We start from the raw sequence: 17,954 nt of genomic DNA, 5'->3' as shown, positions 1-17,954 counted from the left end.
TAAATCCAATCAGGAAATACGTTCAATTAGTGTTTGTTGACAGTGTGTGTGTGTGTGTGTGTGTGTGTGTGTGTGTGTGTGTGTGTGTGTGTGTGTGTGTGTGTGTGTGTGTGTGTGTGTGTGTGTGTGTGTGTGTGTGTGTGTGTGTGTGTGTGTGTGTGTGTGTATGTGTGTGTGTGTGTGTGTGTTGTGTGTGTCAATGTAACGAGAGATGGGAGGAGCTCTCATGAACTATAATTAGCTGGCAAATTAGTTTACCATATCAAATTAGAAAAAATGACCTGTCACCTCAAAGATTGCCAGGCTGTTTGATGCGATCATCGTAGGCAGGTGGGGAGATCCTTAATGAGCACACACACATTTACACACACTGATGTATTTATGATTTATGAGGTTATAATTTGACCTTAATGGGACAAAGAGGGCCTCTGAGTTTGTCTTGTGTGATAGAGAAGCACAAGACAGATAACATAATCATTCTGGGCAGACTTGAGGACAGTGAAGTTGGGCTCGGACGACTGTACGTCCCAGTGGAAATGGAGAAAGGAGCAAATCAATAACTCAGCCAAATGAAAATGGTAATTAAAATACACTGTGGCTGTTACGGAAAAATCTCATTTTACTGAAGGCACTCTAAACCTCAGGAACATTTCAGTTTCTTTACTGGAACAGACTGTTGGCAACATTCCTATTAATGTCTGTTTTCATGGATCCTACACAAATGACTGCATGAGCTGAAATATTTGGCTTCATACTGCATCTTTTTCTTAAAAATCTCCTCCCAGGTGTGCTGAAAGATATTTTCAATTGCACTACAACGTCCCAAAACACTTGGTCTCGCTGCACTTGCAACAAGTGCAAATATAAAATACAAATGTTCAAAACACATGCAAATGAAGAAACATATGTACCAACTTGATAAAACATGTGCAAGTTTTACTAAAAGCGCTGCTTAAACAAAACCCTGCATGTATTTTATTTTTACTACCATTCCATTTACTTCAATCTGTTTCTTAACCTGGTAAAATGTTATATTTCGTTGCTATGCTGCATGTATCTGAAAATGTTTTAACATCTGATCTGAGGGGAATTTCTTGTTGTTTGTTTTTAACTTGTGATGTGTGCGATTTTGTAAAGCACTTTTTGCTGCACGTGCTGTACGGAAAGTGCTATATTAATAAAGCTTTATTAATATTGAAACGAAAAACAAAAATGCTGCAAATAAAAAAAAGCAGCAAGAAGCTCAAAACACAACGGAAACTGTTTCCAGGGGACACTTGAAAGTGAGGCGCAGAGCTGGGACTGGAGAGTTTGTTGATGTTTGGGAATAATAAAATTGGCGAACTATCACTGGAAATGTACTTAAATGTAAAGCTAACGTAGGTAACCTAGTCTTTTCAAATAAAGAAACATTGACTTTGACTGTATGAAACAAACTTACTCTGCGAGAGTGATAGTTGGCCAGATGTATAATCCCCGAACAAGAACAAGTGCTCCGATCCCAGCTGTGTGCGTCAATTATTTGTGTATCTTCAAATATTAGCCGATTATCCTGCAAAATAAATGCAAAAAACTAAGGAAACAGTATAGCAAGGCATAAGGGATAAACAACTAAAATCATTTAAAAAATTACTTATCAATTAATAATAACCCCAACTTTTCAAGTTTGGGCTTTTTGGATTTTTTATATAAAAGAGCCATAAAAAAAGTTGTAGTTAAGAACAAAAGAATGTATATAAAATAAGTAAATAAATGAGTATAATTAAAAGAAACAGACAAAATGAAAAAATAAAGTAATTCATAAAAATATAGAAAGTAATAGCGAAATAAATACAGAAATGAAAACGCTTATCATTTTATATTTTGTCTTTCTCAAGTATTAATCCAGGACTTTACAGTTATTTTAATTGATATATTTATTATTTTATTTATTTATGTTCTTTTCCACTGAATATTTTGCACACATTTTAAATGAAAAATTTAGATTTGTTTTTAGGCAGAGACGTTTTATTTTGTATTAGTTCATTTGTGTTAATAACATAAAAACACAATGCAAATGGTCTGTTACATGTTAAAGATGCAACGGATGTATTAGTGACCCATGGCAGTTGCAGAGAAATGGCTACACTTGTGATCAACTGCTTTAACTCCCCTAATTGATTTTTGTTTGTTTTCCTCCCGCCTCTCTGTCTGTCTTCTCTCTTTCATCTCCAATTATGCCAAACCCTTTCCTCCCTCCACCCTCCTTAATCTCCACAACTTATGTCATCCGTCTTCCTTTTGAACTCTCCTTCTGGCGTCTTATGTCCTCCTCTCAACTCTTCTTTCCTTTGGTTCACCTGTCTCACCCTCCCACCATGTCCTCGCCTTTTTACCTCTCAATCCTTTAACCCCCCTTCTACCAAATTTGCTAACTCTCCCTCCTCTCCTTTACTCCTCAGCCATTTCTCTTGCCTATCCTCTAAGTACATGCTGTCAGGGGTTCCGGCAGTGATGAGCACACTGCTGGCCAACATAAACGCCTTCTACGCCCACCCAACCGCCTCCACCAACGTCTCTGCTCCGGCCAGATTTGCAGCATCCAACTTCGGGGTAAGTGGTCACCACACGCAATAAAAATAAACACAGATACGTTTTTCCAACACCATCTGACTAATCAAGATCATCTGGCAGTTTGTTTGTAAAGCCACTTTTCATGCAAAGACTGATGCAGAATGAGTAAGGGATAACATGATCCTGCTTATTACACTGCTACCTAATAGATAAACCAAAGATTTTAAATTGATTTTATTCATTTCAAAATGACAGTATTGCTTCCGCAAAGAAAGATCTTGGTTTTCGATCTGCGGCGTGTCATGGGGTAAGTTAGATTGGACCCAAGCACAGAACGAACAGGGGAGGCAGGTATGGGGTTACATCGACGACAATCAGACAAGGAACAAAAGGGAAACTATGGGTACAGCTGAATAGTCAGTTTAGCTTAGGAAGGTTCCTAATGGAGCGAAAGGACCCGGAAGTACCCAAGTGGCCGCCATGATAAGAGCTGTTTGAATTCTTTAGATCAGGGGTCTTCAACGTTTTTCAGGCCAGGGACCCCCAAACTGATGGAGAGTTGGAGCAGGGACCCCCTACTATTAATATGGCATACAATTGTGTTTTATATTAAACGGGGCCTAGTGCAGTGTGTAAACATAGATACTGTTATTGTACATTCAATACTAAGCTATTCAAATAATACACAGGTTAATATATTCATGTTTTTATTTTAAACAAGTGCAAGGTACAGTGTGGCCGTACCACTGCCATTTATGAACATATATCTTGCACACAACACAGGGCTATTAAAATAAATCACAATAAAAGTTTGAACTTTAAACAAGTGCAAGGTGCAGAGTGGCTGTGCCACTGTCATTTATAAACAAACACTGAGCTATGAGATTTTAACACTAAACATGCATGTAGATGGGACAATGAATCCTCAAACCATCTGTGGATGGCACACGTACTCTCACATCAGTGAGATGTCTGACCCTGATGAGCAGCACACAGCTGATCCAGCCTTGGACGGATGGAGGTTGTCAGGCAGAGGGTCATATCAGCCTCAGGCTGCAGCCTTGACCTGTATTTGTTTTTCAAGTAAGTCAGTGAGGAAAATCCACTTTCGCAAAGATAGGTTGTGGCAAAGGGCAAAAGGCTCATCATGGCTTTTCCTGCCAATTGCGGAAAGTCTTTCTGGCAAGAGATCCAGAACTGGGTGAGTGGTTTTGTGTCATATATGTGTCTGAACGTACTGTCAGTGGATAGTTCGATTAGCTGATCCTCCTCCGTCACTGTCAGGTGTGTGCCGTCTGCTGCGTTGTCTGTGAATGGAAACAGTATCCATGTCTTGTCCCTGCGCCAGGAGTCAGCCTCAGAAAAGTAGTGCCCAAATTGTCCCTCGAGCGCCTCCAAATGCGCAAGAATTGCGCGTGTAATGGGGGGCGAGAGCACAGCAGAATCTCCCAGCTCATCCACTGATGGAAACATGGAAAATATTTCCTCCCCGATGCGCTCCCTCCACCTTTTGATTTTTTTTAGAAAGCCTTCCATTTTGTCATACAGTTGAATGGCATGGGTATTGCGGCCTTGCATTGAACTGTTCAGTTTGTTCAGCTCAGCGAAAACATCAGCAAGATAGGCAAGTTTGGTGACCCAAACATTGTCACTGAAAAGTGCAGCCAGCTCTGTGCGCTTTTGGAGAAGTAAAAACTCCCGAATAGACTTGCGCAATTCCAGCACACGTGACAACACTGTTCCACGTGAAAGCCACCGAACCTCGGAATGGTAGAGTAGCGCAGTGTGTTCTTCTCCCTCAGCAGCACAGAGATTCGAGAAGAGACGTGTTTGCAATGCGCTCTTCTTGACTAGGTTGACTACTTTCACTACCGAGTCCATGACATCTGCCAATTCAGCGCTCATATCTTTGGCAACAAGTGACTCCCTGTGTAGCATGCAGTGCGTCCAAATCACTTGCGGAGACACATCCCTTACAAGCGCGATTAGTCCACTTTTTAAACCAGCCATGGCTCTTGCACCGTCAGTGCACAGCGCAATACATTTTGTCCACGGAATGTCATTCTCTCTGAAAAAAACATCGATCACTTTGAAGATTTCAGAACTAGTTGTGCGTTGAGGGAGGCACTTACAAAACAAAAATTCCTCCTGCATTTCCTTATCATCGACAAAGCGCACAAACGCCAGAAGCTGGGCGTCCTTCGACACATCTGTTGACTCGTCTAATTGTAACGCAAATGCATCTGCCAACCTCAGCTTCTCTATCAGTTGCATCCTCACATCAGATGCCATCTCGTCTATACGGCGAGCTATGGTTGTGTCCGACACTGGAATGGTTTTCAGTTTATTAATGTCAATATCATTTCCATACATGGTTTTACACATATCGGTTGCTGAAGGCAATATTAAATCCTCTGCAAGTGTGTATGGCTGTTTCTTCTGGGCAATCCGAAGAGCAATTTGATAAGAGCATTTCAAAGCTAGCTCCCCAACTGATTTTCTGATCAATGTCTGTTGACCTTGGAGGGATTTGAGGATAGCTTGGAAGTATTCAACAGGTTTGTCTTTTAAGTGGCTGTGTGTTGTCTCCAAGTGACGCTGCAGCTTTGATGGCTTCATAGATTCATTTGAAAGAACAGTAGAGCAAATGACACACATTGGAAACTCAATGCCATCTGTCTCCTTAAAGGTAAACCCGAACTTCAGATAATGATCTGAATATTTTCGTGTCTTCTCCCTTTCACTGGTGGATGGTATCTCGCTTGTGCTTGTTGATTTTTTCGCTCGAGTTACAAAACGATCCATTTTATATGTATGGTCTTCTCAATAATGTCGCTGCGTGCATCCCTGTGTCTGGGTCTTCAGTAAACTGGGGCCTGAATAGGCTCTCGTCCAATCACGGGGAACCTGACAGAGCCAGCGCATAGACATAATATTATGTCTATGAGCCAGCGTGTGTCACACGGCCTCGTGATTGGCACATCTGCCTCCATTTTTCCGTTCGCTATAATATTTTGGATTTGTGTTGTGCATTTAAAGACATTGCAATTTGTGGGAAAAAACGGTTTGTAAAAAAAAAATATATATATAAAAAATTGTCTAATCAACCAAAGATTTCGCGACCCCCCTGCAGTACCTCCGCGGACCCCCTGGGGGTCGCGACCCCCCCTGTTGAAGACCTCTGCTTTAGATGATAGGAAAGGAGCTCTGAAACTTCCTTTATAACCTCCTTTAGCTTAGGGAACACTGGACCTTCCTTTACGAAAGGAAAGGAGACAACGCTGTCCCACAATGCCTTGCGGCTGCAACATTTGCCGTGACGCATAATTTGGCCGTTCATGGAACGTTCAGCTCTATATTAATCAAAAGGAGAAATATGAACGTTACTTTTTTACTGAAATGATCAAATAAAGTCCACATTTCAGTATTTACTAAGCTGTGTGGGGTTTCTGAAACGAAATGTTTGAATTGTGATATTCAAAGTGATAGGTTAAGGCATAACTAGTTTATAATAAACACATTTGTATTATTTTAGAATATTTCATATAATCATACATATTGGGACTCATGTGGATTAATACGTGTGGACCGGAGGGGGAGGATGAAAAGCATAAGTTTCACTTTACTTTTTTATTTCAAATCAACCTTTTTAATGAAGAATATATGTCTCACTGTTGTCCACCTTCATAAAGCATAAAACGACACCATCAGAGCCCAGTGCAGAGTAGATGCTTTATAGAAGCTGTAGTTCCCCACCGCAGACGCACATCAATAACGTCTTTCATCATAAATATGTGGGATAGTGTAAGTGTAGTTGGATTCTCAAAGCACTGCAGTCTCTTTTCCTAAGTTCTTTTGAATTCTCCTATCCGAGAATTCCTTAACCCCGTGACGTTTCACGCAAAGGTCAAGAAATAGTAGATAGGAATAGACAATAGGAGAAGATTTTTTGACAATTCGACCATACCCCAAGACTAAATATACAAGAGTAATTACAAGACAAGACACAGCTGGAGAAGGGAGGAGAAACACAGGGGCAACAGGTGAACACAATGACACAATCAGGCACAGGAGGGAAACTCAAGACAGAAAGTGAAACTAAACATGACACAAGGAGGGAAAACATTTCAAAATAAAACAGGAAACTATTAACACAAAACCAGGATCATGACACGGTGACAGCAACGTAACTTAGAATGAACTGCGGCTCCGATCGAGGTTTTCTGTAACTGAGTCCATCAGCGCTGTGTTTTAACCTCTTTCCTTCTCTTGCGCTCTTTTTCTTTTCTTTACTGGGGACAGTTTAACCGTCATGAATCCAAAGTTCATGTTCTCCGCAAATATATAAATGAATATTCAAAACTACCTTCTCCTGCACATAGTCAAATGAAACGGCCCTATTCTCCAAAGCAGAGTTCTTTAAGTGAAAATGAACAACCTCTGAAATGTTAAAATTGATAAATCATTATTGAGTATTCCTCTCTAAGCTACAGAAAGCTAGTGACGCTGTACTGTTAAGAAATACCCAACATTAGCACCTTTTGACATACATTATAGAAGTCAGTCACAGGTTACTACTTAAACCCTGCCGATATTATTCATATAAAGCCTGGGCAGCCTCTCAAAATAACCCGGATGTAAACATTGGTTGCATCTCAATCACAGGTTGAAACAATGACAGTGGCAACGCCTTTGGAGAAGCTGCAATATTCTTGAGATGACATGTTTACCTCGTCAGTAGTTTGTCCTTCATGAGCACTGTAGATACACAACAACAGCAAAGCGTCAAGGCATTTTGAGATTCAAATGGCGATTTCAGGCTTAAAGCACACAGGAGTCACACAGGAGTCACACAGAGTCAGAAAAATAAATAAATAAAACTGACATGTAAAGAAGCTTAAACAAATAGTTTTAATTAATTAATTAAATGAATGTAAGAAATATTTCAATAAGGCTTAAAGCTACAGTTTGGTCAACACAGTTTTCTTACAGAAGGTGACCCAGTTTGTATCTCAAATTTAAATATTCGCTGACTGTTTTCTTATGTCTACTTTCCCCAAAGGAACTTAGCAGGATTTTACTGACTTATATCTGTGTTAAGGTTGTCAGTTCAGAGGTGTTTTTACATTCCGCTGCTTAAGGGAGAAATGTTCCCTTCCCTATAATCTGAGCTTCAAATGTAAATAGTCAGTAGGCCTATAGGGCGGGAGTTAGTGTTAGCATAGTGAAAGTTTTAACAGCAAACATGTTAAGAGTGTGTAGTTTTTAGATCAAACCTGACCTGAAGCTTCCTTCCATACTGTATGTACCAAAAAACCCAACTAGATCTTCTTGTATATTGAACAACGGCTAATGTTGTCAGCCAATGCTAATAGCAAGCTAGAAAACAACATAAACAGCTAAATGTTGCTAACTACACGCTTATCCCTCTACTAGTTGCCAACAAACTCCTCCCCTGATACAAACATGGAGAAATGTCTCCAATGTTTCCTCCAACAGAGAGAAAAAGACAAGACAATATTTATCCTGAGCTCGGGGATTGCTGAAATGATGCTAACTGTTAGCAGCAAGCACATAGTGCAAGCAGCAGTGGACAGGCAATGGAAAATTCAGAATTTGTCAACAAGAGTGAAATAGCGGATTAGTTCCCGCACCTTTTCACATCTATTACATTTCATGTGGGGCACCCATATCAAACGATATAATAATCAGAATAGTTTTACGTATAAGAAGTGGCTAAATGCGTATTTTAAAGCTTACATCAATGAGAATGACCTGTCCAGAGCTAGCTATTTGTGCTGCTTAAAGCTTCCTCATTAAAACGTAATATATTATCCATGTGGGACCTTTGTGAACGGCAGTGTACTGAGCCCACGGACCTCACAGAAGCCACGGTCGACGGGGACAATGACAGTTGGAGGCCAAGCTTAATGACTTCTGGGATTCTTGCCAATAGTGGTGGCTTGAGTTGTCCTACTGGTTGCACTCAGACTCCAATGATTTATGAGCGACTGCAGGCAGGGTGCTTTTGTTGTAATTGGTCAGGGGATGCAGCCAGTCTTGCTTCAAAGTGGGCTGCAGCTGTGGGGGTCTATATCTGGGTTGCAAAAACCCCTGCCTGAAAGATTAATGCGTTTATCTGCCTGCTTTAATTTGGCTGAATTTAGCCTTTTATTTCTTTGTGGGGTTCCGGGTAATTATTCTGTTTCATTAAGCCGTTCTCTTGTTTGATCATAGAGAACTTAAATAACAGGCTAATGACTCAACAGAAATTAAAACATGACTCGTCTTATGCATCAATTAATGCATGACAAATCTACATAGAGGACAGACACTAATTAATGACTAAGCGACTATTTGACTTCACGTAAAAACGTATTATCCTAAAGTGACTATATTTCATAAACATTGATTAACCTGTGAGCTCCCAGCCATTAGGGGTGTAACTAATAGGGGGGGAAGAAAAGCTTATTTGTGAAGCAAGGACATTCAAAATGCTTTTCATAAAAAGGCATCAAGGGAAATAATAATAAAGGTTGTTAAAGTGAACTCATAAGAATTGGAATAGCATTACAAGACTCATTAGTACAACAAACCACTCTGCAAGCTGAGGTCGCCACTGTTGTTAAATTTACATGAGGAAGGTAATACTGCTTCCAAAAGCACTAGCTCGTAGTTCTTCCCAATAGAGAGGGTATCTCCCAGCCATATACAGTGGTATGCAAAAGTTTGGGCACCCCTTAGGAAAACCACTGCATCAGTTTGTCACTTGCTGAGCTTTTGAAGCAGCAACTTCATTTTAACATATGTTATACCTTATGGTAACAGAAACATCTCAGTAGTGAAATAACTTTTATTGGTCAAACAGAAACATGTTTATGTGCATTCAAACAAAAATAGGCATGTGCATAAATTTGGGCACCCCTAAGAAATAATTCCATTAATATTTAGTATTGCCTCCTTTTGCTGCAATAACGGCCTGTAGACGCCTCCTGTAGCCACAGACAAGTCCCTTAAGCCTGGCAGGTGGTATTTTGGCCCATTCTTCCACACAAAACGTCTCCAGTTCAGTCAGGTTTCTTGGCCTCCGTGCATGGACAGCCTTCTTCAAATAAATCCATACATTTTCAATGATGTTAAGGTCTGGGGACTGGGATGGCCATTCCAGAACATTGTACCTGTGCTTCTGCATGAATTCCTTGGTGGATTTTGATCGGTGCTTAGGATCATTGTCCTGCTGAAAAATCCAACCCCGGCGTAGCTTCAACTTTGTGACTGACTCTAGAACATTCTTGTCAAGAATCTCCTGGTACTGTAAGGAATTCATGTGGCCCTCAACTTTAACAAGTTTTCCAGTACCTGTGCTAGCCACACAGCCCCATAACATGATAGATCCTCCACCAAATTTTACAGTGGGCAACAAGTTCTTTTCATTGAATGCAGTGTGTTTTTTTCGCCATGCATACCTGTTCATGTTATGACCAAATAACTCAATCTTGGTCTCATCTGACCACAGTATTTTGTTCCAAAATGCTTCTGGCTTGTCCAGATGTGCTTTTGCATACCTCATGCGACTCTTCTTGTGATTAACACTCAGGAAAGGCTTTTTGCACATCACCCTTCCAATGAGCTCTTCCTGGTGCAAAGTACGCTGGATTGTGGAACGGTGAACAACTACACCATCAGCAGCCAGATGTTGTTGTAGTTCTCTGGAGGTGGTCTGTGGCTTCTCTGTGACCATTTTCACCATCCTTCGCCTGTGCCTTTCCCCTATTTTTGTCGGCCTACCACATCTTTCCTTCACACGGACTGTTCCTGTGGCCTTCCATTTCACAACTACGTTTCTGACTGTGGAGACAGACAGTTTAAACCTGTCAGATAATTTTTTGTACCCTTCTCCTAATTTATAATGTTGGATTATCTTAGCTTTCAGGTCAGTGGAGAGTTGTTTTGAGGTCCCCATCTTGCCACTCCCTAAGAAAGAACCTAGGCCAGGCACAGCCAGCTATTACCTATGTTAAATAGCCTTTTTCATGATTGGTTCCACCTGTCTTTGTAATTGAAGGTCTAATGAGCTAATCAAAGCAATTTTGTGCAGCAACCTGTCAGCTATAAATCCGTACAGGTGTTGAAATGAATGCTATTTATAAGGGTGCCCAAACTTTTGCACATCCCATTTTTTGCATTTTATTTTATTATAATAAAACTATGTAATGCTACCCTAAGAATTTTGGTCTGGAAAACACTAAAACGTCTACATCTTTGTAGGAAAACAAATGTTGTTGCTGTGATCTTCTATTATAAAGGAAAAGCAAATTGTCATGAAATCTCAGAGGGGTGCCCAAACTTTTGCATACCACTGTATTTGTGGAAAATAGTTTGTTATAACTGACACATAATCCAAGAGAAGCAATAAGTTAAGGAGCACCATTTCTTTTTAAACAGTCCTCCTTAAAATGTTAGCACAGAGATCATATTTATTTTTCTTTCTCAGATATGGAAGATTCTTTTAAATGAAGTTACCAAAAACTAATAAGATTTCATTTTATATCAATTAAAAATATCGGCTTTATCTACGGTGGGCACAATTCAAGTTGGGGGCTTTTAGTTGCAAGTCATTCTTTGCTCTACCCTTACATATCATCGGACAAATAATAGGCAAAATGTTATACAAATCCTTATTAAAACGGCTGTTTAATAGTGCAATATAAAGCTTGGACAATGTTCACACATGTTTATATAGAGCTGGGTTAAAGGGGCCCTATTTAGCTAATTTTCAGGTTCGTATTTGTAGTTTGAGCCTCTACTGAGACATGTTTACGTGCATTAATGTTCAAAATATGCTTAATTGTGTTTGCTGCAGCTCATCATTTAACCCTCTGTCTGAAACCAGAGCCCAGTCTGCTCTGATTGGTTAGCTGGCCGGCACTGTTGTGATTTGTCAACCGCTTCGTGATGTTCTGTCCCTGAGAGAGAAATTCCCTCTGGAGGGAACTTTACTTTTTCTTTGTATTAACCTGATATCCATAAACTGAAGACTTTGCCGTAATTTCTAATGATTGGTTTTCAGGAACTCCTTTATTATATTGGTTTGTTAATCACAAATGTAAAAGAGGATTGTTATTATACTGATATTATTCCAAGGTAGTTTGAAACAATTTCAAATCTTTGAAGTGATTTCTGTCTTCTGATTTTGTTTGCAGTTTGTTTTATTGTTGAATCAAGCCAGTTGCAATGCACTTGTTGCCATGGCAATATGGTGATAACAAATCAGCATATCTTAAATTTAGCTATTTTCTTTCCTTGTATCGTCTGTTTCAGGCTTTTCTACTTCACAAACCTGCAGCCGTGTTTAAATATCATCAAGTTGATGGTCCTCTCCACTCCTCTTCATAATTCATCTCTGAGATTACATCAGCTCACTGTTAGTTATTTTGTACAGATGTGTAGGTGTGTTGATATGCCTGCAGATACTGAGTAAGTGTGTGTGTGTGTGTGTGTGTGTGTGTGTGTGTGTGTGTGTGTGTGTGTGTGTGTGTGTGTGTGTGTGTGTTTGTGTGTGTGTGTGTGTGTGTGTGTGTGTGTGTGTGTGTGTGTGTGTGTGTGTGTGTGTGTGTGTGTGTGTGTGTGTGTGTGTGTGTGTGTGTGTGTGTGTTCCCACATTGTTTTAGGTGTTAGTTGTTGCAACAGTATATCTGGATTCTTTTTTCAATTTTTTTGTCTTACATTTCTTTAGCCTCTGACCATGTGCAGTGTGTTTCGGTTACAGAGATAACCTTCAGCCTTTTTTTACACATTCCCACGCAAGAGCAGAAAGCAAATACACCAAAACAAGCATAAAAAAAAGTGACAAGTACAATTTTAATAAAGATATGTTGTTTTGCTGGTAAGCTTGATTGAATTCCTACTTAATACTATAGAGAAACCTACAAAGTATTATATCCAATCTATGCAAATTATACAACATGTGGTAAAAACAAAGTTTACATTTATGTTTATACTTGGTTTAAATGTTTCATTAGGATTTAAAGAGCTGAGCTTTCATTATTCCAGTTTTTGTACTTGGGGAACAGTTCCTCCAGGAACAGAGCAGCACATGCCGTTTCCTCCAAAGATCATCCAATGTTGTCTGTCTTTGGCAACTTGTTAAAGGTACCCTTTATTAGCTTGTGATCATTCTGCACCTGCTCCACAAGAAATACTTTGCTTTGGTGGTGAAACCAATATTTTATATTGTGAATTCTTTAGACACTCTTTTATTGATGTATATATTTTCTACTATTTTAACTTTTCTACTTTATGTTGTATTTATTTTATTCTATTTCATTATATTATCCCAATAATGGATGAATAAAGTGTATCTTATCTATTCTAACCCAAAGCGATGTTCTTTTCTCCCTCAGGCCACTGAGCTGAATTGTGAGGTGAAGCCTTTAGGCTTGAAATATGAATCACCCCCAGTTTAAAAAAAAAAAAAACATTTATTACATATTCGATGATTTGAAGCGTATGTCAAATGTTTTATGAGCACTTCAATTTGTCCAGCAGCAGAGGACAGGGATGTTCTCACTTTCACTGCAGTCGACCTGAAGGGTGTAGTCTGCCCATGTTGGGAGGGGTGCAGGGAGAAAGGAGCCAATTACAAAGAAGGGCATTGTGACAATGTGTTTATTTTTTATAGGTCAAAACTGAACTCCTGTAATGGCCCTATTTTAGGTCTGTGTGTGTGTGGGGGGGGGGGGGATTTTTTGGCTCTCACTTTATTACTGTACGCTTTTTTCGGTTTTCCCTTTCCTGTAGTGTGTTTAATAGGTTTGTGTGCATGTAAATGGTCTGCAAAGGCTAAAATCCATGTGACCGTCCCCCCCACCCCCATCCCCCCACCCCCACCTAAAGCTAAAACTGTTTCTGCCTTCTGTAAAATAATTCCCAACTTGTTCATACCACCATGGGATGCACACGTAGATACAAACAAAAGATAAATGTGAAACTATTGGGTTACTTTTACCAATTTCCAGTGAGGCTGATATTCCTGCTTCTCTGACCACTTCCCCATCATTTTTCTCTATCAGACAAAAACTAATTATATCTCCTTAGTTTGTCAGCCATGTCGTGATTTCCCTTACGCCAGAATACTCTCTTCCACTCTCAATTCCTGTTTGCTTTCTTGGCATGACATCGAAATACATTTGTGTTGCCAAAGCATATGAAGGAAAGTGGGGGATAAATGACAAAATAAGCAATGGGGATACCGCTCCTGGCTGCAGCTCAGGAGGAAGAGCTGGTTGGCCGTTAATCATAGTGTGAATGGATCCCCAGCTCCTTCTGTCCATGTGTCTGCATGTTTTTAAGCAAGAGACTGAACAAAAATTGCTCCCTATGGGTAGGCCCTCCATACGGTGGGCGACAACTGCAAATGTGCCACAACGGCCGAAAACATTTCCATCAGGAGAAACGAGTTGCAGCTTTAGAAACTATTTAAATACGAAAACACATGCAGATGAAGAAACATCATACGATCACGTTAAACAAGCCGATGAAACGTACATACTGTATTTGATCATTTTTACAGTGACAGTTACAGTTTGCCAACCTTACAAACCCCAACCATTAACGAGCCTTCCGGTCCCAGCTGTCTGCAGCTGTGTGTTTTGAGCTTCTTGCAGCGTTTTTTATTCAGAGCGTTTTGTAATTGCAACGTTTTGTTCATGCAGTGCTTTTAGTAAATGCTGCGCATATTTCGCCAAGTTGGTAAATGTTTTCTAAATGTTGCACGTGTTGTGAAATATTGTCATTTGCATGTGTTTTGGCGTATGTATGTTTTTATATTTGCATCGTTTCTGAAGCTGCAGCGCCTTTCTCCTAATGGAAGTGTTTTAGGCTGTTGTAGCGCATTTGCACTTGACGGCCGCCATACCTTCATGTGATTGTGCAAGTCCCTTTTACAAACGCATCTGATATAAGAATGTAAAATTAGAGAATAATGAACATGTTGCTTATCAAACAATCTTTTGTGTTTAAAAAGAGTCATTAAACACCCCGGTTTTCTTTCGGTGGCTGGCATCTCCCTTAAGGATAAGGTCGGAAGATCAGTCATCCTGGAGGGGCTCAGAGTAGAGCAGCTGCTCCTTCGAGTAGAAAGTAACCAGTTGAAGTGGTTGGGGCATCTGGTTCAAGGCACTTCCAGCTGGGAGGAGACCAGGGTCAATACCAGGACCAGGTGGCGGTATTATATCTTCACGTGGGCCTGGGAGCGCCTTTGAATCCCACAATCAGAGCTGGTTGATGTGGCCAGGGAAAGGGATGTTTGGGGCCTTCTGCTGGAACTGCTTCCTCCACGATAGACGGTGGAAAATGGATGGGTTGATGGATGGATAACTCACCTTCTGTTACCTTGAATTTTAGAAATTCTCTGGCATGCCTCGACAATGAACAGAGAATCCTAAAACTGAGAAAAGTCTTAAAGAATTGAATGGTGAACGGTCTCATTAGTCAAGTTGCGTTCTTATTATTTAACGCATCCAGTTGCTAATCATCTAGACAAATCGGAACTATATCAATAGTAAGATTTTAGTGACAATGCATGTAGTGAGCCTACCGTACAACTGGACAAATGAGACTTGGATAGGAGACTTTCTAAATAGATGTTTTGAATATACAGTAGTTTCACCGTTGTTAAATTAAATCCAAATTTAACTTGAATTCATCAAAACTTTTCACTGTTTTCAAATGTTGTGGAGGCAAGCAAGAAAAGCAGAGTTTCGTAAAGACTTCAAGGTAACACGGGACAAGTAATTGATATAAAAATAGTCATTGTGAGGGTGAAGTATTCTAATAAGATCTGTGTGGAGTTAACAAATAATCTGTCATCTGTCAGCTGTCTCTTCTTGTGGCACCATATACTAAACCACACTGCTAGCCGTTCAGTGTTTCTCTGCTCCCCTTGGGGACAATAGCTTTTCATTATCAGCAAGGGTCAAGCAGTCAGGGTCTCTAATGGTTTTATATTTATTGCAGAAGAATGATGTCTCCTTTATATCTATGTCTAAGACAAATCATTTCTTTTCCACCGCATCATTTCAGCCTCTGTGTAATTCTCCAAAGTGCTAGACTTCTTCCAGAGACAGACACTCAAGACACATTCAAGCACACACAGAGGCTGCAAATTGTCTGTTGTTTTCACTGTCTGAACAAAAAGGCCTTTCTTTTCTCTTTCTGACAGAGAGATCGTTTTGTGAAGCTCCTGGATCAGCTGCACAACTCCCTGCGTATCGACCTCTCTATGTACAGAGTGAGTCCCCACTTTTAGCTGCTTTTATTCTTTCCTACACCACTCACAGATATATAGCTTCAGTCCATCACACTGACCTTGTCCCCGTTCATTCATACTAAAGGTTGGTTTGTATGACTGTAAATGAAAAAAAGTCCGATAAACTCATCATCAGCCTCAAAATGTCTTCAACAAATGTTTTATTACCTCCTGCTGTCATGTGGCTTCATTATTTCCTCCAATGTGCTCTTGATGTCAGAAACATACTTTCTTCTTAGCTGCTCAGTTGTTGTTTGTTTTTCTATCTCATGGGTTCACTGCGCATCTTTCATATTTTTTTGTCAGAATTATGTAAGACTTTTTGCCTTCATTATGCTGGTAATGTGTTGGACATTAGAGAGACAAACAAGGGACATGAATCTGAAACGATAATAGAGAAAGAGAAAAATATGCTAAAAGTGCTCTCGCAGGATACTGATGAAAAACTAAACAAATATGTATCCGTTTGTGTGATTTCCTTCAAAGAACAACTTCCCAGCCAGCAGCAAGCCTCGCCTGCATGACCTCAAGTCGACAGTGGATCTCCTCACCAGCATCACCTTCTTCAGGATGAAGGTAGAAACAAAGGATCTCAATAAAAACCAAATCATGATACCCTGACTTCAGAACACATGCTATTTGTTGGATGCTGTTTTTGGTTTCAAAACCTTTATATTTACTCTAGAATAAGCGCATATTTACTGAGATTATATCCAATGGTAAAATAATCCTACTCTGAATTTGTATTACATAGTGATGGAAAGCACATTTACTCAAGTATTGGACTTAAGTACTACATATTTGTACTTTACTTGAGTATTTCCATTTGCTGCTCCTTTATTTTTCTCCTCTGCCACATTTCAGAGCCAAATATTGTACTTTTTACTCCACTACATTTATTCAACACTCACCATTATTTGTTACATATAAAAAACATAATATGCTGTTATGGTTAAATGTAATACTGCACCACTAGCCTACCCAGTATTTCAAATAATGTCAATCTAAAATACACAAATAAAAAACAACACTGTGACAAGATCCATTCTGCCTAACGAATACTTTTACTTTTGAAACTTCAAGTACATTTAGCTGATAATTCTTCAGGGCTTGTTTACCTGAAATCCGGACTTGTAAGTGTGAGGGAGTATTCTAAAGTACTAATACTATGGTCTATTCTAAGAAAGAAGTATAAGTACCTTTACTTAAGTAAAATATTTGAGCACTTCTTCAAACACTGGTGCAGTGTACACAAATAACAACTGAACTACCTCTACAAAATGTCCAAATGGTCAATTTTGCTCATAGGAATAAAACAAAAAAGGAAAAACACACACACTTACACACTTACACACTTACACACACACACACATACACACACACACACACACATACACACACACACACACACACACACACACACACACACACACACACACACACACACACACAGTTCAGCTGCAGTGTTGGTTACAGCTTCTTAACATATATTATTATTGTTTTTTATAATTACTTTTCATAGATCTCTGACATTTGAGGCATTTTACCGTCAGAGTTTATATTCTAGATTACCGGGATTGATTGTATTTATTTAACTACTCCTAAATGTTTATCTCTCTTTACAATTTATTTCTGCCTTGTCCGTAGGTCTTGGAGCTGCAGAGTCCTCCGCGGGCCGCCAACGTTGTACGGGACTGCGTCAAAGCCTGCCTGAATTCCACCTACGAGTACATCTTCAACAACTGTCAGGAGCTCTTCAACCGCCAGTTCCAGCCCGCCGTCCCACCAGTGAGTTTCTTAGCATCTTTTTGAAACCTTGCAGAAGTGCCTTCGGGGAAATGAGCCTTCCCAAGTCTCGTTGACCAAAAGTGATGGCAGTAAAAGATACATATATTCACATTGACCTATGAGCCAATAAGAATTGTCCACTGGTTCTTTACAAACTTCAACTATGCAGGCCTTTTTTGTCTGGATTGTTGCCGCGAAAACAGCATGTGTTTGGTTCTTAATTTGCATCTGTTTTGGAATATACAGTATATATGTTTTTTTTAAACTGCAGCACGTTTCTCCTAATTGACATTTTTTGGGCTGT

At 39.8% G+C, this 17,954-nt stretch overlaps 1 protein-coding gene across 1 annotated transcript in view; it reads left to right on the top strand.

The window, feature by feature from the left end:
• The window catches only part of LOC134873287 (protein unc-13 homolog B-like), a 74,221-nt gene that overhangs the window by 18,651 nt on the left and 37,616 nt on the right, over positions 1–17,954 (top strand). The window contains exons 14-17 of the mRNA XM_063896774.1: positions 2,442–2,592; positions 15,776–15,844; positions 16,349–16,438; positions 17,510–17,650. Coding sequence (XP_063752844.1) covers positions 2,442–2,592; positions 15,776–15,844; positions 16,349–16,438; positions 17,510–17,650 — 451 coding nt within the window. The remainder of the gene's footprint in view (positions 1–2,441; positions 2,593–15,775; positions 15,845–16,348; positions 16,439–17,509; positions 17,651–17,954) is intronic.

This window comes from Eleginops maclovinus, chromosome 12, assembly GCF_036324505.1.
Source record: "Eleginops maclovinus isolate JMC-PN-2008 ecotype Puerto Natales chromosome 12, JC_Emac_rtc_rv5, whole genome shotgun sequence".
Classification (NCBI taxonomy): domain Eukaryota; kingdom Metazoa; phylum Chordata; class Actinopteri; order Perciformes; family Eleginopidae; genus Eleginops; species Eleginops maclovinus.
Note: the sequence above shows the minus strand (reverse complement) of the source record. Positions and strands in the feature narration are given on the sequence as shown.